General features: G+C 35.2%; 1 protein-coding gene across 1 annotated transcript in view; it reads right to left on the bottom strand.

Moving 5' to 3' along the window:
• Window positions 1–27049, bottom strand: part of LOC150093652 (glycerophosphocholine cholinephosphodiesterase ENPP6-like) — a 92202-nt gene that overhangs the window by 31141 nt on the left and 34012 nt on the right. Inside the window, exons 5-6 of the mRNA XM_090412808.1 lie at window positions 18364–18525; window positions 7520–7663 (exon numbers count right to left, since the gene is read on the bottom strand). Coding sequence (XP_090268934.1) covers window positions 7520–7663; window positions 18364–18525 — 306 coding nt within the window. The remainder of the gene's footprint in view (window positions 1–7519; window positions 7664–18363; window positions 18526–27049) is intronic.

Genomic DNA, 27049 nt, shown 5'->3' with positions numbered 1-27049 from the left:
CCACATCTAAAAAATAACCATAAAAGCTCACAATTATAAGAAGAAAGAGGTTATGGTACCTTTATATCAGTTGCTTGTTAGGCCAATTTTAGATCACAGCTGAAACTTTGGGTGCTAAGAGAATTCAACGTATTCAAAATATCCACTAAGGTATGCAAAGGATTGTATCATGATAGTTGAGATTTTGTTAGTTAAGTTCAAGCTGCATTGTTGAACTTAACTAATAGAAGAGGAAAAGGAGACTTAACTGAAGTTTATGAGCTAATTCATGGATTATATAATTAGAATGAAGAAGATTTTTGTTCTAATTGGTACAGCAGGCTGAGCAAAACAATTCAAGCAAAAATCGTTTACTCATGTTGTGCCATGGTGCACCAATTTTCAGAACAAAAACACTCTCATTTGTTTAATAAATCAGACCAACAAATCATTTATAAACTAAGGATGCTGAAGCAGTTACAGAATAACAAAATGAAATGAAGAAAACGCAAGAAACCATATTGTAGAAAGTTTTTCACTTTCATTATAATTTAAATTAAACTTGCCAAGAAATTATATTCTTGTTTAATTCTTCATGCAAGTGTATGCAAAGTTTGCATGTGAGGTATCTTCATGACTGGGCTACTTGTATATAGAGGCTAATGACTTCACATCAATTGCCTTACTATTCCATAATACAAAGCACATACCCTTTGAGACGTGTATAATGCTATGCATCATGGAAAGAGTCACAACCCAGACCAATTTCAACCTTTATTGAGGTCTCATCAGCAGGAGCAAGACTGAGCAGAGATGTTAAGAATGAACTAATGCAGAAGTCATATATTTCCCATATACTTGTAGTGAAAAGGTATCATCTATTGTATCACCTTTTTGTATATAGGAAATATTTGATTTCAGCATTATTTCAACCTTGGGATCTCTTCTGGATCTGGCTCCCACTGATGAAACCTCAATAAAACTGGTGTGGGTAGCAGTCCTTCCCATATTGCATAGCATTATAGACATCGGAAAAGTGCATGCTTTGCATTACTGATACTAAAGCAATATATACAACTTGTATATAGACTAATAATGTAAAGTCATTAGCTTCTATATACAAGCAGCCTAGTTGTGAAGATACTTCACGTGCACACTGTTTGATCACTTGGATAAAGGATTTATTTATTTAGTGTATGACAATCTACATGCAGTTATAAAGGTACATAAGTCAAAATAAATATATAAAAAGTGACAAACAATTAGAATAAAACAAAGACACTTATACTTTCAACAAACAAAACACTTATAGGTTAATATCAAGTTGTCTGATCCAGTCTATAACAGGTGGTGTCGCCTCCAGGAAGTTGTTTCTTTGGCCTGTGTATGCATGAAGACTGCACTCAGTAGAGATGTGGTGGATAGACTGATTCGGGTGCCCGCAGTCACATTCCGGTGAGGGAATTTTTCCCCACTTGTAGAGAGAGCTTGCACATCTTCCATGTCCAGTGCGAATCCTGTTCAGCGTTGTCCAAGTCTTTCGGCTCAGTTCCATACCCGGGATGTTGAGATGATGCCTATCAAACCAAGTTTGGAGTTGAGCATTGGTATTTATGCTCCATGTTCGCTTCTATTGTTCTTTGGTGTTGTAGTTGGTCATTCCCAGGTGTTTAGCTCCACAGAGAGGGAGCTTTCTTGATTTCAGTCTGTTGAGTTGTAGCTCTAGTATGTCATTGTGTATAAGCAATTCAGTGTTTCTAAGTATTTTATCATATTCACGTAGTAGAGCATGTCTTCGTAGGTTTGGTGGTATTATGTTACTCAGCATTGGGAGCCAGTAAATAGGAGTTGTTTTTATGGTTCCAGTAATAAGTCGCATTGTGGTGTTAAGCTGGCGGTCAATTAGTTTGGTATGGCAGCTGTTGAGCCAAACAGAAGTACAGTACTCTGCCATGAAAAAACCAATCCGAGTGCGGATGTTCTTAGTGTGGTTGCTGCTGCACCCCAAGAAGTGCCACATAATTTCTTGATGATGTTGTTTCTGGTTCTAATTTTTCCAGCTGTGTTTTCAGCATATGATAAGGTGCGATCAAGTGTAACTCCTAGGTATTTCGGATGTTTGTTATGGTGTAGAACTGAGTTTCCAAATCGGATGTTCAGCTCGTCATTTGCCAGTTTATTGCTGAGATGGAATGTTGACACTTCAATTTTACTTTGGCTTGGTTGCAGTCTCCATTTTTTAAAGTAATTATGCATAGCAGCAAGGTCATTTGTGAGAGTTTCCTCTGTCCGTCTTAGTTCTCTATTTCTGGTGGCTAATGCCATGTCATCCGCATAGCAGAATTTTCTAGATGCTGTATCTGACAGGTCAGCTATGTATAGGTTAAATAAGAGAGGGGCCAGTACTGAGCACTGTGGCAGGCCATTGTTGAGTTTCTTTTGATCACTGATATTTTCTCCAAGGATAACATGGAAATATCTATTGCTGAGCATATTATTAATAAGCTCTATTGTTCTTCGGTTCGGTAGTACTTTCAGTAGTTTATACAGTATGCCCTCTCTCCAGACAGTGTTGTATGCGGCAGTGAAATCAAAAAAAACTACAGAAGTTTTAAGATTTTGTTGAAAGCCCGCTTCAATGTATGATGTCAGCACTAGAACCTGGTCACAACAGCTGCAATTGGGCCTAAAGCCTGCCTGTTCTATCGGAGCATGTTCAAGGATGGTGTTGCTTATGCAGTTGTACAGTAGTCTTTCCAGTAATTTATATGTGCAGCTTAGTAGTGCAATTGGATGATAGTTTTGTGGGTTTGGGAAGGGCTATGATCTTAGCTCTCTTAAATTCCTTTGGCAACATGCTGGTGTTCATTATTTCTGAGAAGAAATGGGCGAGCCATTTTTTTGTATTTTTGCCAGGATGAATAAGAAATTCCGGGTGAACTCCATCAAACCCCAGGGCCTTTCCTGTATTTGTATCAGCTAGTGTGTTGTTGATTTCCTCATCACTGAAGGGTCTTGCATATTCTGATTCCTCTTGTAGTTTTGCCTTCAGGTTTCTGGCTTCTCTTTTAACTTTAATGGTATGATTTTTATCACGTTGGCATCTCAAGATTCTAGTAATGTGGTTAGCAACTTGGTTTGGTATGACATTTGTCTTTTTAGTAGTCATCGTTGTAGTGCTTCCTAGCTTCCGTAATACACTCCAGGCCTTCCTGTAGAGTGCATGAGGTCCAGTCCCTCAACTGTTTCGATCCAGCTTTGTTGTCTCACTGTGTCCAAGTCGATCTGCGATTTCCACGTCACTGCTCACCATAAATTTCTCGTAGAGCAGTTTGCTCCGTTCGTTCCATCCAGGGATATACTTCTTTCTGAAGCCTCTAGGAATGTTTTTTAGCTGTAAAGATGGCAGCTCCTACAAATCGATTGTAGTTATTGGGTACAGAAGGTATGAAATGAACACATTTGTCAAGGTCAATGGCATATTTTTCCCAATCGGCTCTTCGAAGGTTCCATCTCAGTTGGGGAATTGATCGGACAAGAGGTATTTTTTATGCCCACTTCAAGGAGGATCAGTCGGTGTTGGCTGTGAGGGAAGTCACCGAGAACTCTTCTTTGAGCAGGTCGAGGTTCATTCATGTTGTTAGAGGTGACGAAGCAGAGGTCAGGATTATAGTCTCTTCTCCATGCTGCTGATCTGAAGGCGCCACATTCTTTACCGTCAAAGAATAAGTAGATATCGGAAGTCTCAGCCCAGTCGGCGAGGGCTATGCTGCATTCATCATTCTGAGCATACTTCCATAACTCATGGTGGCTATTGAAGTCTCTCACATATATAGTTGGGTGGCTCAAAAGAGGGAGGACTTGTTGAGGCCATTGGATGTTTGGTGGCTTGTAGATATTAGCAAGCGTCAGTTCGCCCAACTTTGTCACAATCAAGCTGACATCATCATCATTTGATGCAGTAACAGGTTTGATCTACTCAATGTTGTTGCGGGCATATGTCACTATGCATGCATGGTGGCAAGTTGCGCCTACAAGCTGGTAGCCGTATATTCTCCCTCTTCTGTACAAGTTTTCTTCAGTAGCAGCATGTGTTTCTTGGAGGAGTACAATGTCTATATTTTGGTCAAGAAGGAATTTTGAAAGGTATTCACATTTTGATTTGCTAATTCTTTCGACGTTAAGATGACAGATTCGGACTTGGGGTCCGAGATTTCTAGTCAGTTGGTTCTTCAAACCATTAAATTCTGATTGCTGCATGTAGTTAGTAGCCAGGAGATCCATGGATAGACTGGTGCTGCCAAGGTCGCTCTAGCTCATTTAGCGTTATCCAGGGTGCACCACGAGGAGGCAAGCTAGGATTGCACCCCGGATAAAGGATTAAACCAAGTATATAATTTGCCAAGAAATTATATATAGTTTGGTGTTACACCAAGTATATAATTATACCAAGTATATAATTTCTTGGCAAGCTGAGTTTAAATCAGAAACTATCCTTTCAAAAGCACAATCAAGTTTATCAACAATTCTCCTAAAATAAAGGTATTCAAAAGGTATTCATAAAAAAACTATTTTGCACTGCTACAATTTTGAACAGCTTGAAAAACCCAATTTTATTCTCAGTATCTGTATCTAGAAATGTACTTCATAGATCTTTATTTTTCAAGCAAAACAGCTTCAAAGTACATGTAATCAAACAAAATCATATGTAATCAATCAGACATACATCAACCAAATACCATAAGCAAAAAAAATCTATACATGGCCTTATGTATTATAATTACTATAGCAAATGTGGAAAATTCAGATATTTAGAAAATGGATATCAATTTGATTCATATAAATATTCAAAGCATCAATAACCATCAGTTAAATGTCCAGGACTACCTTTTTTGTTGTTCTGTAGTACATTGTTATGTACTACAGAACAACAAAAAGAAATGGAAAAATAAATGTCAATGGAAGATCAACCTATAATGTGATGGAAGAAATAGTTCCATACATAGCAACTGAATATCCACTTCTAAAAAACAGAATGACAGCATGACACCACCCTGCTGCACGTGAATTACACCCATCCTGTCAAAATATCATAAGCCATGGTGGAAGCACAATATACAGCCTTTTCTTGCAACAACAGTCAATTCCATCGAAAAGTAGCATGGCCTGTTTCCAAAGTAGTGGCACTGATGAATTCAGCATGTATTTCACCTACAAAATAATATCATCATACTTGGAGAAAAATCTAAACATACTGGAGACCCAAAAGCTTCTCAACTGGAGGGTATAATGCATCAGTAAGCTTCCTTATGATCTGGTACATATTCCTGCTGCAACATACTCTGCCAGTAATGCCTGGGGGAGGAGCCCAAATAATGGTGTGTGTGTGTGTGTGTGTTTGTGGAGGGGGGGGGGGCGGATAAGGACTAGAAAGACCATATTATGATAAGGAGGTTGAATGATCTCTGCATGAGCAGCTTGTTCAAGAGTTCATTGCCCCTCACTCTATATGTCCCAACTCTCTGTCAGTAAGCATAAAAGCAAAGAAGTATAAAAACAGAAACAGTGTCACTACCATTCAAACAAAAAAAGATCCCTTAATAAACACTGCCAACAAAAATTATAAAACAAAAAATCCTAGCTAAACAATATAAAAGATCTTACTAAAAAATCACTTTCATCAACATTCACAGCATAAATGCTAACATGAATGACACACATCATCACTCACAGACATTCAGATCTGATTTCCTATTTTTTGACTGAATCTCAAATTGCAACTACAGTCCCCCTTTAAATTTCCAAATTACACTTATGATTCCTTCTGCTACAAGAATGGTATATTTGTTCATCGTGAGATCTAATACTGCTTGCAGAGAATGTTTTTTTTAACCTCTCTGACTTAAGGTTTCATTTCCCCAATGAAGCACGAGTATTTGCAATCTAATTACCAGTGAAATCATCTTTCCTAGGTGACCACATATATTTGAAACTCCAATGGGTTTCCCTTTACCAATTGACAATTGACAAATGTCATATGTCTTTAAGGGTGAAGCAAAATGCTTTTCATATTCCCCGCTATCTGTTGTGGTTACAGTGAGGGTAAAATTTACGAGCAGTTTGCTCGCCCTGAATGGGCATGGAGATTATGCATCGTTATAGGAGGCTAATATAGCTTTTGGTCTTCTATATTTGAATATGTCTGTTGCCTCGTATGCTGCAGCTTGTTGAACCAAATCATTGGGATGCATGGACGTCTTTAGGAAAAACTTGGATGCTAAGGATTGCAGAAAAGAGAGAATATAGGGAATGTTTGTGTCTCTGTGGAGCTGGTTGTTTCTAACATACCATGGGGCGTTCAGAACCATTCTCAAGCACTTGTTCTGCACTCGCTGTATTTTGATAATGTGGTAGCGTCTGATAGAGGTCGCATTTGATAGAGTCTGGCAATGAGGTTTGCTCAGTAAACTGCCACTGTTTGGAGTATCTACAACCATCATACTCATTTGATAAACCATTAGTGTACAAACATCCCAAGTTTTAAGAATTTCTATAACTAGTGCCTTATACACTAATCTCCATACAATTCTTCAATTTCGTGAGGATAATCTAGTCACCTTCAAACACTTTGAAAATGCAGTTTATCTTCTTTTTCACAAAAGGGATCCAAATTCACTTTCCCATACCTTTGATAATACACAAAACACCAGAATGGATCAAAACCTTCTTCTAAGAGTGGCATTTACTTTTGGCCTTTCTTCGTATAAATGCAACTGCTGTGTTCAAATCAGCTGCTTATTCAACTACTATAAAATCTAGGTATCCATCCACTCAAGATGTTACTTTTCACTCATCTAGTTAATAACTGTACAAATCCCAAATTTCTCCCTAAAACGTTCTTGATACTGTAAAGAGGATTCAACTAATGCATGATCACCCTCTCTCAATGACTCAGTTCAACCACTATCTCACAGAAAATCAGTTTCAGCTCTTATGTCTTTTCTACAGGTACTTCCTTAGAATCTGTTACAAGGAACTGGCATCCATCATTCATATGCTAAATGTTCTTTGCTCAATAACAACTGCTTAATGTTCATTTACAATCTATCGAATTCACTTTTAATATTCCTCTTTTATTCCATTTCTCTGTTCCATCTACTCTGGAACAGAGCAGATGAAAATGGCATTAATTTATGAAGTAAATGGACAAAATCTTTGAACTGCAAAGAAAAACTTACAAAGCTTTTGCATAAGGTGGGGTAGAGAAAAGAGGAAGGACATACAAAAACATTGTAACAATAAGTCTGCTGGTGTTTTTAGCAAATATTGTTGAGTTTTAAAGGAAGGACAAAGTTGAAACAATGAAAACATAAAAGTCAAACAAATGCATATAAAATCAATAAGGATGAATCTTAATACTGCTAATATGAATGTTGCCATCTTTTGAATGCATGCTGTTTCAAAGATCAACAAAATAATACATGTTATGTGAACATGGTAAGTATGCTAGAATTTTTAACCTCTTAAACAAATACTTTACCTTTTGTATTACAAAACCTTCTTCGGCAAGAATAATAATTGGAAGAATTAATTTATTTCCTCCCATGCCATATTTCTGTGAGAGTTCTTCTTTCAGAAATATCTGAAGTCCCTTAATATTAGCCTTTTTCAAGTCTGAATGTACCTGTTAGAGAAGAAATCACACAGCTACAAAATAAAATATTCTATTCAGAAGTAAAAGCTTCTATAGAATAAAAATAATAATAATTTGATATATAATAAATTTATCTTAATTATTTACTTTTTTTTCACTTACTTTAGTGGTTATCAACCTATGGGAAGCACCCCTTTTTTGGGGGGAAGGAGGGGCACAAAGAAACCAAGAAAGTGGAAATCAAAGGAAAAACTGAAAAACTACTTTATTGAAACAAAAGCATTTAATGAAACTATTTATTGACAAAAAACAATGCAAAAACAAAAACATAAAATAAAATAATAAAATGTATAAAATCTACTGTAATGAATAAACTAGTTAACACTTATGGGAACATATCAATTGCAAAATATACAATTTTTGAAAGATTTGATTATATATTTAAATTTGTATGAATATTTAAACATTTTAATTAATTCCTAGTTTGTTTGTTTTTCTAACTTTTATGGGTTTTGTCAGTGTCTCAACACAAGAATTGCAAAGGGGAGGTGGAGGAGTATGCCACAAAAACTAATAATAAAAAAATGGGGCACACATAAAAGAAGGTTGAGAAACACTGACTTACAAAGTGAAAAAACAAAGTAAATTATATAAGGGTGTGCTGAAAAGTTGTGATAATCACCATGAAGGAAATGAGGTAGAACCACATAACTTACACATTATGCTACATATTCCCCATGAAGTGTTATACACTTGTCACAATGCTGCTGCATCATTTGCAATCCTCTGAGAAAAGTCTTTCCCTTGTTGCACAAATCATTTCTCAGATGCAGATATGACTTCACCATCCGTGGTAAATTTTGTTTCCTTCAAGTGTTTCTTTAAATCTGGGAATAGGAAATAGTCAGATGGGGGCAGGTCTGGTGAATGGGGTGGGTGAGGCAGACAATGAAAGCCCAAGTTGCATATTGTCTGTTGGGTTTCAATGAGCAGTGTAAGCAGGTGTGTTGTCCTGCAAAAGCAACATGCCTCTGCTCAGTTTCCTGTGGCACTTTTCCTTCAGAACCTCCTTCAATTCCTTCAGAGCTGTTGAATAAACTGATGCTGTAACAGTTCCACCTTTTTTGAGGTACTTTGGTAAGGATTACACCATCCATATCCCAAAAGACAATGGCAAGAACCTTCCTTGCTTACTTTTAGGTTCGGAACTTCTTTGGCGGTGGAGTACCTTTGTGTCTCCACTCCACTGACTTGTTTGAGCTCTGAGTCATAGTGGTGAAGTTATGTTTCATCAACAGTCACAGTAGGAGTCAAAAATGTTTTACCCAATTTCTCAAAAATGACTCAAAATTCATTGAGATGACAACAAATATTCTCTGTTTTGTTTGGCATTCAAACATTTGGGGACCCACTTCACTGAGAGCTTCTGCATGTCCAGATGTTGGTGGATAATGATCCCAACTCATTCCCTGGATATCCCCAGAGTCTTTGAAGTGTATTTGACTGGTATTCGTCTATCATCAAGGATCATGGCATGCACTGCATCGATATTTTCAGGTGTGATTGCTGCAGAAGGTCTTCCTGACCTGGGAGGGGGGCATCTGTTCTCAGAATGTCCAGTTTTAAACTTGGCCACCGATCTGGTAACTGTTATATATGGTGGAGAACAGTCCTCTAAAGTGTCACACAAAGTTTGGTGAATCTCAGTTGCAGACTTTTCTTGCAGCACAACAAAATTGATGACAGCCCACACCCCTGTGTCTTTTAATTTCTTCAGACCTCTGACATGTCTTCTTATATATCCTAAAAGAAAAAGAGCAAATTATTGAAACATGGGGATTAAAGGGTTTTAAGATGTGTTTTCTCTTGTGGTTATATCAGTTGTTTTAATATCATTTTCACTGTAGCTGTTTATCAGAACTTTTCAGTCCCCCCCCCCCGTGTACTTATCAAGAAATTATATTCTTGTTTAATTCTTTATCCAAGTGTACAATATAAATTCTTGGCAAGTATAATTATTTAATACTATATACTATGTGTTAAGGATTAGGATGATATGCTGAAAATCTGATGTACTGTTTAAAAGTAGGATAAAGATTATAATTATTTAACCTTTTGGTTAGATTTTCAGCAATAGAAGAATGAGAATACTTATACTATGCTCTTATATGTCAAAAAGAGTGAAGGGAGATAAAAATGTAGTTTATGTTTTATAAGGGTTATTACCATTAGCTAAAAAGAGTATGGCACAGATAACTGTTCTGTGAAAGAGCAGTGCCATTGGAATAAACATTGCAGGAAGGCTTATACATTGGTTATACATGCTTACTAAATAACTTAAGGAATTCACAATGTACAATAGAATATAAATTAAATTAAACTTTAATAAATATTTCCAATATTTTGGCAACATCACATTGCCATCTTCACAGGAACTTAAAATAAAGACACGTGCACGCAGGCACTACACACAGTAAATGAGGAAGAAGCGAGGAAGTTATTGTTTCTCCTAAAAAGTCCTGATGGTGCCCCCTAGCAGTCTATGTAGGTATTCTTGGCCATTGGATTGAAGGTCTGCTGATGTATGTCTCCCAAATTTGGGGCAGTCTTCCCTGTGAAGATGGCAACGTGAAATTGCCAAAATATTGGAAATATTTATTAAAGTTTCATTTAATTTATATTCTATTGTACGTTGTGAATTCCTTAAGTTATTTAGTAAGCAGGAATAAACATCATGATCTTGCATATTAATGTTTTACAGGACGCCATATTGGAGTGAGTGATATTGTGACTGTTATGAAAGTATCTCATCTTCCAGTGTGTTTTGATGTTCAATACACAGGAAAAAGTTAAAAGAACCATTTGAAAGATGTGTGATAAAGGGTTTATGAAGAAGAGACATCTGCTATGTTTTTTTTTTTTTTATGTGATGTATTTTTTGTATGCTGGATGTTTATAAGTCTAATATGTCTTCACACACATTTCTAGTTTGTGTTGATGCCTTTGATCTCAGTGTTCCATATTGATACTGATTATGAAGGATGAGAGAGAGGAAATCTGCTACAGTCCCATCTGGTGATTAATATATTTTTCATTTCCATATACAAGCATGAACAACAACTTGGAATAATTCAAAAATATCGTGTGTGTGTGTGTGTGTGTGTGTGTGTGTGTGTGGGAGGGGGGAGAGGATCTTTTTAGTGCTATATTAGTAAACTATCCATACATGGCACTGATGTGCTGTAGGTGTTGCAAGATATGGTCAGAGATTCCATATTAAAGCCAAACATGATATCTGAATCTTCTGAGGATAATATTTAATATTATGTTGGTTATTATTATTATTATTATTGTCAGACCTCCAGGGATTTAAGGGCTCATCAAGGGAGACCATATATCACCAACACCAGCCATCATACCTTTTCTTAAAGTCATTCACACTAGATGCACTCACTACTTCAACAGGCAAATTGTTCCAATCACTCACAGTTTTATTAGTGAAAAATATAGCTATTACACCTTTCTTAACTGCACATAAACTTAACTTCTGCAGATATCCTCTTTCCACCTTCCATATAATAAAACATTTTATCAATGATATCCTATAATGTTCTCTCAAGAGTTTAGGCCTATATCATATCACTCCTCTTTCTTCTGTATAATAATGTCTGCAATCCACATAATTTGCATTCGATAATACCTACATCATCTTTGTAACTCCTCTTAGCAACCTTTCCACAGCTTCTTTGGAACCTAGAAGAACAAATCTATGCACAGAAGTCCAGGTACATTGGTGCAATCATTTATTTGAATGTCCAAACTAGTTTCCCTACACTCTCTTATATTATTATTAATATAAATATTAAAGAGGAGTGGCAATTGACTACATCCTTATTGAACACCTGCATTTATGATCTGCGATTCAGATTTTTGTGTTAAAAGAGAAAAATCTAGCCCTCAGCCCCTTTTTAATAGATGCATTCTCAGCTTCCACGGATGTCCTCTTGCCCCTTCCCCATACATTGGAAATTACATTAACTGAAATCCTGTATGATCCTTTCAGAAGTTTGTGTCTCAATCATATCATCCCTTCTTTCTTCTGTTTACTAGTGTCTGCAGCCTACAAATTCTCACTCTGTCTTCATAATCAGTATTCCACAATCCTGATACCATTTTTAACATTCTCCTTTGCACTCTCTCCACTGTATCAGAATCATGACGAAAACCAGGAAACCAGAGCTGAGCACAATAGTCCAAGTGAGTTTTATCAAGGCCTTGTAAAAAGGCAAAATGATATCCTTACTAGTGAAAGTTCGTTTCAGCATTGCAATTATCTTTTGAGTTGTATTTGTAATCTCTGCTACATGGCCCCTGAACTTCAACTTGCTATCTACTAACACTACAAGATCCCTAGCCTGATCAGATTCTTCTATCATAATACCACCAATATAATATGACATTGGATATCTAATCATGCCAAAGTGCATAACTTTACATTTAATAACATTGGAATGACAGCTGTTTTCACATGACCACAATTCCAGCCAATTCAAATCATTCTGCAAGTACTGCATTATTAGCAGCATTCCTGATTACCTTACCTATCTTTGCATCATCAGCAAATAGCTGTATCTTGCCTGTCAAATCCTTCCCAATATCATTAATGTACAGATTGAATAACAGTGGACCAAGCACTGATCCTTGTGGTACACCTAGTTACCTTAAATCTTACAGACTCACATTCCCCACATACCACTTTTTGATATCTGTCAGTCAGCTATCCTCATATCCGCAGTAATATTTTATAATCCAAATCCATATTCTCCAATTTATGCAACAGTCTTCCATGCTGTATTCTGTCAAAAGCCTTAAGAAAATCCAAAAGTATCATATTGTATCCATTCTCCCTTGTCTAGCTGAATAGCAACATTACTATAGAATGTCAGCAAGTTGCTAAAACGAAACTTTTCCTTAGTAAACCCATGATGTTCATTGCAAAGTAGAGACTCTGTCAACACATTTCTGAATCTGAGCTCTAGGCAACTCTTCCAAAATATTCATCACCACTATTCCTGAGATACTGATAGGTCAATAGTTGGATACCCAGTGCACCACCCTTGTGCACTGGGATTACCATACATTCTTTCCACTACTGCAGAATCTTCCCTGTTCTGAGAATCAAATGATATAGCCTGGTTAAAGGAATAGCCAGTTCAGCTGAACACTCTTTTAGCACCTGTGCTGACATCCCATCAGTCCCTATTACTGAATTCTTATTCAGTTTGTGCAACAGTTCTAATATCTCTTCTCCTCATCTGAGTTTCTTCATCTAGTGAAGAGGCAGCAGTGAGCTCAATGTTATTTACACACCAGATTGATAGCTTTTAGCAAAACTAGCACTCATTAGTTGAACAACCTCTTCTGCATCTGTCACCCTCATGCCATCTGCAGTCAGTACAATTTCTTTCATATTCATTCTACTTGCAGCATATTGATAGAATTCTTTGGGGTTTTCTTTAGCATGCAGAGCCAGTTTCTTTCCATATTGAGACTTAGCTTTTTGTAAAACAGTTGTGACTCTTCTGGCCTGCTGCTTATAATTTTCATAAGGAACATCATTCTTATGCACACAATATTCCTTCCACATCATCCTTTTCTTACGAATCTCTTGCTTGATAAGATTACACATAGATTTGACTACTACCCTTTTTATCCTTCAAACTCTTGGGATACATTCTGATATTGCATCATTTAAGTATATTTTTAGCTTCTCATGCATTGTTGATATTTTTCCTATCCGACCACCAATACCATTCCACTGAACTCAGTATACTCCTCAGCTGGTCATAATTTACAGATTTGTACTTCAGCATATAACCTATATTGATTCGAACATCCATATAGCTGGCTACTTCCCAGGTCAGTACAGTGTGAACGCTGCAACCAGTTGGTGGTAAAACAGTCACATCCTTAACTGAGACACCTTCTGACACTATGATAAAAGCTAATATTCTTTGTCCTTGAGTTGCTTCTTTTACATGCTGCTTCAGAGTTGTCATGTAACAACTCAATAAATTCTCCTTCATTCTTATGAGTTTTCTCTGCTATCCAATGATATAATTAATAATTATGAGTACTAAACGAGTAATTAATTACTCATTTAGTACTCATCAGGTTAATTTGGTGATGAATTTCTTCATCTCCGGCAAATGAACCTGTAGGTCTACTGCAACATTTCACCATATATTTCTTCCTGTTAGCCTCCACTTCACACCAGACAGCCTCAAACTCGATGCTACACAGAACATTATTACTATTATTGTTTTCAATTGTTTTATCCTAAATGGACTCAAGTCATCTGATATCATTAGTACCTTCTCTGCTATCTCTTTTATTCTAAAAATATATCCATTGCACTTGATTCCAGTTACAACATCCAACTCTGACAACCAGGTTTTACTAATGCCAACCATTTTAGGCCACAACACATTCACCAAAGCAACAAAGTCACTGCCTTTGTTTCTATTGCTCCTGGAATTTGTGTATAGACATAACAAGTTGCCTCCTTGCTTTTTCTTATACTTAAATCTACAGTTTGCTTAGATTTTAATCTATTATTTTAACATTGTAGAGTATAATATGGAGTAAAAATGGTAAGAAAAAAAAAGAAGAAATAGATAATTATTGTCCTTGTATACAACAATTATAGTATTCTGCTTATGAAACATTTTATAAATAAATATATATATATATATATATATATTTAAAATTTTTATATTGCATTAGAGACCACTGCAGACAAAAGGATCTCAATATATATAATTTTAAAAGGATGTTACAGCACCCTTTTGATACTCATTCTGCAATCTTGAATGGCAAAATCATAAAGATAGCAAGCATTTGCTCAAAGAATGCATTCTACTTCGTCTGTAATAAAAAAAGATAATTTTCAAATTAATTTTCTATCAGTATTTGTTCCAGTAATTCTTTTTACTTTAAGGTAACAGAGAGTAATAATGAATATTAATTTGCTTTAAAAAATGAAGCATGAAACTCCTTATGAAACTGCAATAAGCGTATAAGTCCTGAATCTGGGATTTTGTACATAATCCCAAATCTAGCATCATCCAAAACTCTGTTTTCTTGGGTTATGGATAATACAATAAGTCATATCTAACAAATGAAACAATATGACGAAAATATATAAAATAAATCAAATAATGTTTTTAAAGCTAAGATAGTTTTAAGATAGATAGTTAAGATAGCTGCTGAATCTACTCTTAATAAGAGGTGTCAATGCTTTATGAATTGCTGTCTTTTATTTGCAGATGTTTATATATTTAACTGCATCTCTTCATTTTTTTCCCATTTTTTTTAATGTACATGTTAAATTGTTATTTCTGAATATTTATTATTATATTTTCATATTAATAAAAATATTTATGATATAATCTTGTGTTCTTTAAATCTAGAGAGTGAATTCTGTTGATCTTTTGCTTTAATATAATCACACTAGATAGAGACAAATCACTGCATGTAGTACTTGTTTGTGGAAACAAGAAATTGTCTCATAATTTCTTTTTCAGGTAGACATCTCATCATGAATTGCAACATGTATGCTTTCCAATGGGATGCTTAAGGGCCAAGGCTGGATAACTGGGAGGAAACCTCTGATTGGGTATCTAACTGGATACTGAACGAACAAGGATGGACTGGCAATTTGGGATTTAGCCAACCAAACTGTATTCTTATTGGCTTAAACCAAAGTTTCCACAAACTTTTTTTTCCGTGGCTCAGTTATTTTAATACTTCATCTTTGTGACCCAGTAAAATTTTTATGGCCAATAGGTAAAATAAAACAGATTTGAATGTTCACAGAGTTTTCATTTATTATTATTATAATAAAGAAGCATTTACCTTTACAAAAATATAAAGAAATTAAACTAAAGCCAAGTAATTTATTAATGAGAAGTGTGATGCTGTTGTTTGTTAACTAGAAACTTCGGGTTTGGAGGAAAAGATGATAACTTTATTCTTAAATCCGGACAAAGAGACTGTGAAATGGCGACGTGGACGGAGCATTTTTTGTCTCTATTAATTAAATTATTTATTCATTAGTCCCAATTAAATGCTATTTACTTGTATTTTAGAGTTTCGTGAAAAAAAGAAAACCCAAAAATGAAATACCTAGGTTTTCGAGAGATTTTTAGGTGACCCAGTGCCAGGTCATGACCCACCATTTGGGAAACGCTGGCTTAAACCATAACTCAAAATGATGGTACAACATGATGGAATTTCATACTGGCTAGGGACATCATCTGGTTAAAAAAAAGACTCCCATTGTTTTTGCCAGGGAACTAGGACAAAAAAAAAAAAAACCAGTTTCAGTAACACCTACTATATCAATCTGGTACTTATCCATTTCTTCTACTAGTTCCATTTCTATTTTCCACTGATGCTTCTTATGTTGATGGTGCCCATCTTGATCTCTGCTGATGTTGAGTTGGAGGTTGTTTGTTCAAAACCAGCAGAGATCAAGGTTGGCACCATCAACATAAGAAGCATCAATGGAAAAGAAATGGAAATAGCAGAAAAATTGAATAACTACCAGACGACATAATAGGTGTCACTGAAACAAAGAAAGCAAAACCAGGTGAGATCTTTCTAAGCAACAAATACAAGATGTTATATTCAGACAATAATAACCAGGGAAAAGAGTAGCTATAATATTAAATACTAAATGAAAGGATAATCTTCTTGAATGGCAGGCAGTATCAAGTAGAGGGATGTGAGCTAATATCAGAATGGGAAACTGAACATATTTGTGTTTATGGTCAAACAGAAGGTTCTAATAAAGAAGAAGTGCAGAACTTTTTTCAGGCATTAGAGAAGGCAGTTGACAAATGAAAAAGGAAAAGTTGATCCTTGTTGGAGCTAAATAGTAGAGTAGGAAATAATTACCAGACATACAAGAATGGTGGGAAAATTTGGAGAAAAGAGCAAAGCTAATAATAATGGTAAGTGCCTGCTAGATTTCTGCTCAGGACAAGGACTAGTTATTACTAACACCATGTTCCAACATAAAAATGTGAACAAATTCACATGGAGAGAAGATGGAAGAAATACGAAAAGTCTCACTGACTATGTTATAGTTGATTGCAATGTTTTCCCACTGGTTCAGGATAAAGAGGATATTATCTGGTTCAGCATACAGAAGATTTGAAATAAGATGTGATCCCCATTTAGTGTTGAGCAGGATAAAATTGAACTTCATATTGAAAAGAAGGGCGTGTAAGAAAGTTTTGAAATGAATCAAAGTTGAACAGCTATCAGATGTGAACTGCAGACTCAAATACAGAAACATTATTCAAGAAAAACTGAAGGAGTTTGAAAACAATAACCAAACTTGAAGATTTAGTGGCAAACCCTAAAGAAAACTTTGATCAATTCAGCCAGAGAGGCATGTGGTAATTTGCAAGGACAGAAAAATCAAAACTCCAGAGTGAACTCAAGAAGTTAAAAAGGCAGTCAAGGAAAAGAAGAAAGCATATTGAAAGTTCCTGGCAAGTCAGCTTATGCTTTGGCTTGTTTAATTATTTAACCTTATAATTTGATTTTACCCATCTCAATTATGCTGATTGCTGTGTTTTGTGGTGCTCATAAGTCTACTGATTACCTTTTCCCCTTACACAGCATCCAAATTTAATATAATAAATTTAATTTAATCCTTTATCCAAGTGTAGGCAAACAAAGTTTGCGCCTGATGTATCTTCAGGACTGAGGCAACTCGTGGTAAAGGTGGACCAAGCTCTCATCACTCCTTGTCTTAGTATCTCCCATAATGCAAAGCACATCTCCTTGCAGACATGTATAATGCTATGCATTAAGGGTAGGGCCACTACCCAGACCGGTTTCGACCTTCACTGAGATCTCGTCAGTGGGAGCCAGACCCAGAGGTGGTGATACAAAGGTGGAAGCAATGGAGTAGTCATATTTCACCTATACAAGTTACCAAAAGGTGTCTCACCTTATTATTAAATTACTCTGGATTTAGAGAAAGATGTTCAAGCATTCACATTTTTTAAAAAGTGTGTGTGTGTATATTAAATTTTAATTATTTATTTTTTCTGCAGTTCCTACTTACTGTTCTTACTCATTTGCCTCCCACCTGATTTATCCTTCTGAGTATGCAATTTGATACTGCCATCCTCAAACTAGCTCAGTGTCATGGTACTGTTAAAACAATTTATTTCAGTATAAGCAATCCACTGTATTTTTGTTGTAAGTTTATTTTGCACTTGGTTAGACTATAATAAATTTAGTTTAATCCTTTATCCAAGTGTAAGCAAACAAAGTTTGCACCTGAAAATATCTTCAGGACTGAGGTAAGGTGGAAATCTGATATGATTTTCATAAGTATCATGCGCCAATTTTAACATTTTCTGATATGACATAGTTATTGATTGGTGCTAACTTAACTACAATAACAAACAAATATAAATGCTTATAGTCAGAAACACATTATCTGCAACAACTAAGAAGGTGGAGAAGTGCAATAATACAGATAAAATATACATGCAAGCTGATATACAAAATTGACTGAAACATATAGCTTAATTTGATAACTCGATTATTAGTAATACTACTTTAGTTTATATTTTAATATCAAAATGTATGTAAAATTTTCAGAGTAACATGAAATAATTTTCAGAAATATAGGATATACATACCTTTTCAATTTTATTTTCGTTTGGTTGTATCATAAGAAATGGTCCTTTGTCTAAAACATATTGGATGTCATCACTATCAATATATGGTTCAATGTTTATTAGTATAGTTTTATCTTCTTCAGTAGTTGTCATTCCATGATCTGACAAAATAATTAAGACCACCTAGGAGTAGAAATCCGATTTTTTTTTAATAAACATATTTTTGAAAAGAAAAATGTATTAAGTTCAGTAAATTTAAAAATTCATTATTGTTTAATGGAATGAAACATAAAATCCTTTTTTCAGCAATATTTTAATAAGTGTTTTGAGAATCAGAATTGTAATAATAATCAGACAGGATACTGTCAAGTAGTAAAAAGGGATGCTTACTAAAGATAAAGAAATGAATTTAGATAAGTTATTTTTATTGTTCTTGTTTCATTATTATTATTATTAGTAACTATGTGTGTTTATTTTTTAAGGCTAATTGTCATATGTTTAAATTCATAATTTTTTTGTGTTAAGACATGCATAGCCTAAAATATGTATTAAATGTCAGCTTGGTTTTAATACATATATCTGTTATATAGATTTTGAAAAAGTTTTTGACTTTGTAAAATGGGATAAGATGGTGGAAGTAATGGAAAAGATTGGTATAGTTTGGAAAGACAGAAGGATAATTATTTCACTATAAATGGGACAAACTGCCATGGTGAGAGACATATATAGTACATCGGAAGAGGTATCATTGGATGAGGAGTAAGACAATGCTGTTCTCTGTCACCAATTTTGTTTAACATTTATTTCAAAGCAATGTTAAAAGAAGCACTGGAGAATTCAGAAGAAGAATAAAGATTGGGGGTAGACAGATATTTGCAATACAATATGCAGATGACAAGGCATTATTATCATATACTGAAACAAGACTACAACATCTGTTGAACAGATTACTGGAGTTCTGTATCAATTATGCAATGAAAATTAACATAAGAAAAACAAAGGTGATGAAAGTAGCAAGGAAAGAGGCAAATATGGATATCAGAATAAATGGAGAACAATTGAATTAAGTAAAGGTATTTTTAAATATCTAGGAAGTATGATTAGCAGTGATGGAAGATGTAAAAGTGACATAAAAGCAAGAATAGCAATGGTAGGAGATGCCTTTAATAGAAAATGGAATTTATTCAGAAGTAAAATGGACAGAAAACTAAAGAAAAGGCTACTAAAATGTTATGTGTGGAGTGTTGCCCTCTATGTAGCTGAAACTTGGACATTGAAGAAAGAAGATATTAAGATTTTGGAAAGCTTTGCGATGTGGATTTGGAGAAGGATGGAAAAAATCAAATGGACAGATAAAATAATTAATGAAGAGGCCTTAAAAAGAGTAGAAGAAGAAAGAAGTCTGTTAAAGAGGATAAAAAGAAGAAAGGGAAACAGGATCAGACATATTCTGAGAGGAAATGGAATCATCAGATGCCATTGAAGGAAAAATAGACAGAAAAAGACCCAAAGAAGAGTAAGGAAAACAATGCTAGATGACATGCTGAATGGAAACAGGTATACAACCTTGAAAGATTGAAAGAGAAAGCTCAGAACAGAAGACAATGGAAGGAAAGTTTTTGCTACTAAGAGAAGAACCTGCTCATTTGCAGAATACTTAAGAAGGTGTATGAATGAAAAAAAAAAAAAATACGAGTGCTGGTATGAAAACAGATTTTAGGATTAGGATGGTGGCTTACAAAAGAATGCAGAATTGTTTTCCACATACAAAGATTAACATGGACAAATGACTTGAAAGGTGAAACTTGAGTATGAGAGAAAGAAAGCAAAACATGCAGTTAGTTGCTACTATGGGCTGGGGAGTAAAACAAGAGAGAGACTATGGATGGTATACATTGGCATATTAGCTCAATGAGCACAGAGAAAATAATTATTGGGTGGATTTCAACTATGGGGACATAGAATGAAAGGAGAAAAGGGGACACAGGAAGAAAAATAATTATGCATCTGCTGAAAAATAATTACTTGAAAGAGCATATGATACTAAGAGTCTTGAGAAAATCTGTCTGTAATCACTGATTCCAAATGGAGAGAGTGATCATGCAGTTTTTAACTCAGAAGTGACTAATCATGTAGAATTACGAAGCTGGTAATTATAGCAAACTCAAGAGCATGAAGCAAAAGAAAAAACTGCGAGGGAAGGATATTATTGGTAATGTGAAACATTCAGGGAGTAGTTAGAAAAAAAAGTGTTAGATAAAATCCTGAGAGGTTAGAAAGATGGATCAGGTGAAAGTCAAATGAATGAGAAACATTATTAATCAAAAGCTACAGTGGAAGAAAATGTTATGGAGGGTAAATAAGCAGAAAGGTTATCAGTAAGCTCATCTGCAAAAGAAAGTACAGGCCAGAAGTGTGGTTAGCACAGTAAGGAAGGCAAAATCTGATTATGAGAGAAAATTAACCAAGCAGGTCAAGGACAATCCTAAAGAGTACTTTTCTACATGGCAAACAAAAGGAAGAATCATTATGAATTACTTGAATGAACACACTGAACAAAAGTCAAATTTCATCTTTGGTAAGAATATGGTAAGAATATAGAAGATATATAAATCAGGAAGATGGAAAAATATTTTTCAGGTTATTGAAGAAGCTTAGAAATGGAGGAAAGAATACTGCAAAAGGAATCAGAGAGATAAAGGTGATAAAGATATTCTCAATATCTGAAGTAATTACTTTGAAAGATTGCTGAATGAAACAAGAAGTGGTCTAATTAGTCAAGAGAAATGTAATCAGGAGTACCTATCTATATTTGAGGAAGAAGAAAGTCACCAGACACCTGAAATGAGGAAAAGCAAAGCAAATAATATCTGATCAGAAATGCTCAAATATGGAGTTAACTTTGTCATACAGCTAGTCATTGGGTCAAATTCTAGATTACTGAAATAGATCTCATAGTACCTATCTATAAAAACAAAAATAAACTGGATATGAGAATTACAGCAGAATTTCCATACCGAGTATTCCAGGTAAGATTTATAATTTCATCAGCTGATTTGATTTCGAATTTACTTTTGGTTCTACCTGTAATCCATTCCAGAACATCTGTTTGTTTAAATTTCAACATCTGGATTTTTATTTTTAACTAAATTATGCACGTTTTGAATTTCCTCTTTTTGCATATCACCGTAGTTATCTTGGTAAATTCTAGAAAGCCACAGTTTTTTCCATGCCGCTCGAATTACTTCAGGCTCGAGGCTTCCCAAGCAGCAGCAACTGAGAATGCTACATCATTCAAATTTATATTTTTTATTGATGTGGTAACGTCATAATTTTGGTAAATTACATTTAAAAACAGGTCTTTACGATATTTTAATTTAATGGATTGTATTATGTTCTGATCCGTTGATTGCAACAATGGAGGGGCAAAATAACAGCACACAAAATAATAATACGTAATAAATAAAACTTTTTTTTATTTCAAATTGCAGTTCGGATTACTAGACGGTTTGGACTAAAGAGGTTCGGATTAGCGAGATAACACTGTATTCCAAAAAATGGGAGATAACAGTTTGCCATCCAGCTACTGACCAATCACCATCATTTCAGTCCTCTCCAAAATAATGGAGAAAATCATCAGCAGTCAAACTCTCCACTCAACCCACATGCCCATCAGTTAATTACCAGTGGGAATGTGCAAATCCAGATCCACAGCTGATCTATTAGCCTACATCATCCAATACTGGAAACAATACCATGGAAATGTTCAAAGAAATGCTGTTCCTCATGACATTTCCAGGGCTTTTGATTGTGTTTGCCATCGAGGTCAGCTTTGCTAATTGCCTCCTTGGATTTACCTGCCTTTCTCTATAATTGAATAGCTGGCTTTCTCTCTTATTGTTCACTATGTGTCATGGTGGACAGCACATTCTTTTTGAGTTTTCCCACCAATGCAGGAGTGCCTCTGTGCTCTGTCCTATCATCTATCCTCTTTTTCCTATATATTATTATATGACACCTCCAGGTAGACCAAGGGCTCATCGAGGGAGAGCACCTATTCTACAACTCTGTCTCCACCAATCAATCCACCAACTACAATGAACTGTAACTATCATTATATACACCAATGCCACTACCGCCCACCACCACTAGTATTTTCACAATCGCAAACATCCATGCCCACGATGGGATTTGAACCCGCAGCCTTTTGGCTGGAAAGTGGATATGCTAACCACTCTACGCTAACATATAAATGAACTATTCTCAATCACCACCAATCCTACTGTTATTTTTAATGAGTATTTTATATATACTTCCCTCTTTATGTATATTATTATTCTCTCTATATATAGTATATACTTATGAGGTGATTTATTATATAAATCTCTTTTACTAACAATTATTTTTATTTTGACTCCGAGTGTCCCTATATGTTATTATATTTGCACAAAGAGTTCACTTCAATTGGTGCAATAACTTTAACTCACTCTTTCAGAATCCAACTAATCATTGACTCAATACCAAGTACAAAATAAACACATTTAATAAAACTAAAACAATATATATACACTTCTAGTAATAATACATAACTATAACTACAGATTATATGGATCCAAGGCCTTATTTAAAAATATAAACTTACTCTTAAGACTAAACACTTTTTCTTTCACAATCACAAAAAAAATGTTCATAGTCTTTTTCTCTTTCTGTTAAGGCTCTTTTCCAGAAGTTACAAGGTTCTGTACTTCATTTTCAGGATCCTTTTCATCAATCAATGTAACATACATAAAGTCTTCTTGACTATATCCTGTTTTCCTTTTAGTAGTAATACTCATCAGATCAGGCACCTTTAATACCTAAAAATCTTCTTAATTCAATATATTTTCTAAACTTTCACTTTCAGGCATTCTTAATACTTATAAAACTCCATTATCATTATTTTCTCTAAGAAAAACATTCACTTTAGAATGTAAGCAACAAGTTCTCCTTTCATTCACAATACTAAATTGACAGTCTTAACTTATTCCACCTTAAAAACTTACAGTTTCAAGATTTCCTTTTATTCATTACTTATTTCTCCTTGAAACATATTATTTCCACTATTCCTTTTTCTCGGAATACACTATAAAATATCTTCCGACTGCCACACACAAAAACAAATATCAAGTTTCTTCTAACTTGAATATTTACCGGCCAACTTATATAAAACTTATAGTTTCAAGACTTCCCTTTTATTCATTACTTATTCCTGCTTGAAACCTATTATTTTCACTATTCCCTTTTCGGAATACATTATGAAAATTCTTTTGACTGCCGCACACAAAAAATCAAGTTCCTTCCAACTTGAATATATCTCGGCCAGTGTTCTTAAAACTTTCCGAACGCTCTCTTGTTTACAACTGTAACTTGGATACGCAACACTTTCCTTGTCAGCTGTCAATCACACATCAAGTTCTCTCCAGGAGCATGCGCACTTCACAAAAGTCAGAAACTACGCACTGCAATAAAATGGCTGACTCGCTGTATCCATTAGCGCTAAGAGAAAGTCTTTCACAAACACAAAATTCAACATTTTAAAATACAACAAACTTTCTTATAAGTAACACAAATAATCAGTTTAGTAAGTACTTCAATATTTTTACTTCTTTACATGTTACTTCTAATATAACATTTTCATAACGAGTACATCACAAGTGCAGACACTGCGTGAATGAAAACAAAAACTAACAAGCATAATTAATACGTAAAAATATTCAGAATTTTTAATATGATTATTTTTACACTATACTACAGCTCTGTTGATGATCGTACACTCTATTCATCCTATTCTTTCAAAAAGCTATGTAGTTCTCTAATATCCCCAAAACTTCAAGATATCTGCAAACCAACTGTTTTAAACTCTGATCTCCAAACCATCTTTCAGTGCAGTAAGGATAGCCTGGTCACTCATCTTCAATGCCACCAAAATGCAGTCCTGCTTTTTCTCTCACAAAAGGGATCTCAGCTCACATTACCCCCAATAATATACAAATCACAAGATACGATCAGATCTCTCTTCCTGGACTGACATTCACCTCCAAGCCTCTGCTGGAAAAACACATCACATCAATAGTTTCCTCAGCCTCTAAAAAAAACTAGTAATTCTTTTCCATTGAAGATGCTATTTTACATCCACCCAGCTACTAAGCCTATAAAAATCCCAAATTTGCCCATCCTTTGAATGCTATGTTCATACATTTTGGGGTGGTGCACCTGAAACCTCCCTAAATATTCTTGATGCTGTCCAGAGGGGAGTGATTCTGCTCAATGATGATCCTTCCCTCACAGACTCACAACCTCTACATAGATGCAGTTTTTCAGTTCAGTGTCTCTTCTGCAGGTATTTCCATGTCACTGTTATGATCTGTGTTCACAACAGTGAACACCAGTTAACAAGAGCAGCAGCTCATGTTTTAAAGCTAAAACAGTTAAAACAAGGGCAGCAGCCACCTAATATCTGTTTTCAGTACATTGCAAACACATCAAAAACCTGCTTCTCCTCTTCCTCATTTATTCCATCTACTTTTGTCCTCTAGAACAGTCTTTCTCATAATGTTTTTCAAACTTCAGCCTTAAGCTTTTCAAGAAAAATGCCAATAGATTTCTTCTTTCTCAATCCTTAGCTGTGTCTTTCACATGGCACTGGTGTGCTATAGGTACACCAGTGCCTATAGCACACCAGTACTTCATATAAGTGCTTATTTTTGTAAAACAATAGGTGCTAGTAAGCATTCTTTGATAGCAGGAAAAGTTGAAAATTAAAACTGTACTGCATTCGTATGTTGTGTTGTTGTTAATAAAGGTGCCAGTATGCCATACTGTTGTACATTGTCAAAAAAAAAAAAAAAAACACCACTTCATATGCGAGATAAAAAAAAGACCTTGAGGTGCTTCTGATATTAAGAAATCTTCATGTAAATATATTCAGAAATGGGGAGTTGGATAAGATATCAGATATAAGATATGATATATCTCTAAGGTTTTTGACCAAGTTTGGCACAAAAGTCTGTTAAGTAATCTTCCATCATTTGGTCTATCTACTCCCTAACTTCTGAAAATGAGTAGCCAGCTTGCTGACTAGATACTCACTTGGGGTCCCATAAGGCTCAGTTGTTTTCTTTTTTCTGCCCTCTTCCTTCTATATATAAAAAATCTACCAATCCAATACACAGTTTTGCTGATGATAGCCCATTGCACTCCTCCTTTTTGTTTGACAAACCTTCCAAAGCACCACACCCACCAAAACTCTAACCCCTCAACTATCTTAAATTCTGATATTCAAACATTCATCAATAGGATTTAGATAACCTTGTCAACTTCAATGCTAGAAAAAATCTCTCCTGGCACAAACATATCACAAATATTGCCTCCTCTGCATGTCAAAAATTAGGTACTTTCTTTTGCTCGAGGAGTTACTTTAACTCCAAACAACTCCTAACCTTATACAAATCATGAATTTTGCCCAACTATTGAATACTGCTCTCACATCTGGAGATTTATGGTGTAAAGGCATCAAGGGTCATACTGTACCAGGACACAGGTCACAGCAGTACATATGGTAACTAGTTAATAGAACAATCACAAACATCCACGCCCTTGGTGGGATTCGAACCCACAGCCTCTTAGCTGGAGAGTGGATATGCTAACCACTCAGCCATTTGGGGATGGTACCACAAAAAGCTCCTGAAAAATGCTGGATTCTATGCAGGAAAAAGAGGACTAATGTCCTCTATCTCACTATACCTCTTTCTTCACTATTATCCACTTCTGTACCCTTTTCAAGGTCACTCTTCAAATTCTAGTGAAGAGATTTGAGCCCAACAATCCACATGTGGTCTGATTAGGACTTTATACAATTAAATACACTGCTGTTATCTTTGTAGTAAACGCCCTTCTTAGTATTGCAGTAATCCTTTAGGTTACTGTCACCATCTTCACAATATGCCCTAAACATCAAATTTCTATCAACTATCACTCCAAGATGCATTGTCTACCCCGCTTCTTCTAGTATAGTTCCAATCAGTAGATTCCAAATTTTAAGACAATGAGGTATAAGTTTTATGGTTGTTTCCTCTGGCCATGTGATCATCGATTTGATTAATTCTGTTGTTTTCTTTTTGATGCGGTTTGTAGGGTAGTTTGCAGAAAGTTTTTTTACATCTATCTCTCATCCTGAGATATTTATTTAATAAGGTCAAAGCACCTTATGGTAACTTGTTTTGGTAAAATACTTATAAGCTATGTATTACTTAAATCTTAGTATTTCTAAGCCTGGCTCCCACTGATGAGACCTCAATAAAGGTCGAAACAGGTCTGGGTATGGGCCCCTTGCCTTTAATACATAGCATCATACATCTCCTCCAGGAGATGTGCTTTGCATTAAGGGTAAATATTAAGAATAGTAATCAGAGCTTATTCCACCTTTACCACGAGTTGCCTAGCCTTGCACTACGTGCAGGGTCACCCAGACTTGCACTACTTGCAGGAGCAAACTTGATTTACTTGTCTGTTTGCTTACTTGGGAAATGGAGTAAAACAAGGTTTAAAATAGCTTGGTATCTTTAACGTATATTATACCCAAGGTAAAAAAATTTCTACATCTATCTCTCATCCTGAGATTTTTATTTAATAAGGTCAAAGCACCTTGTGGTAACTTGTTTTGGTAAAA

Source organism: Typopeltis vanoorti, chromosome 23, assembly GCF_054136105.1.
Source record: "Typopeltis vanoorti isolate ZY-2024b chromosome 23, IOZ_Tvanoo_1.0, whole genome shotgun sequence".
NCBI lineage: Eukaryota > Metazoa > Arthropoda > Arachnida > Uropygi > Thelyphonidae > Typopeltis > Typopeltis vanoorti.
This window is presented reverse-complemented; position numbering and strand designations above follow the sequence as displayed.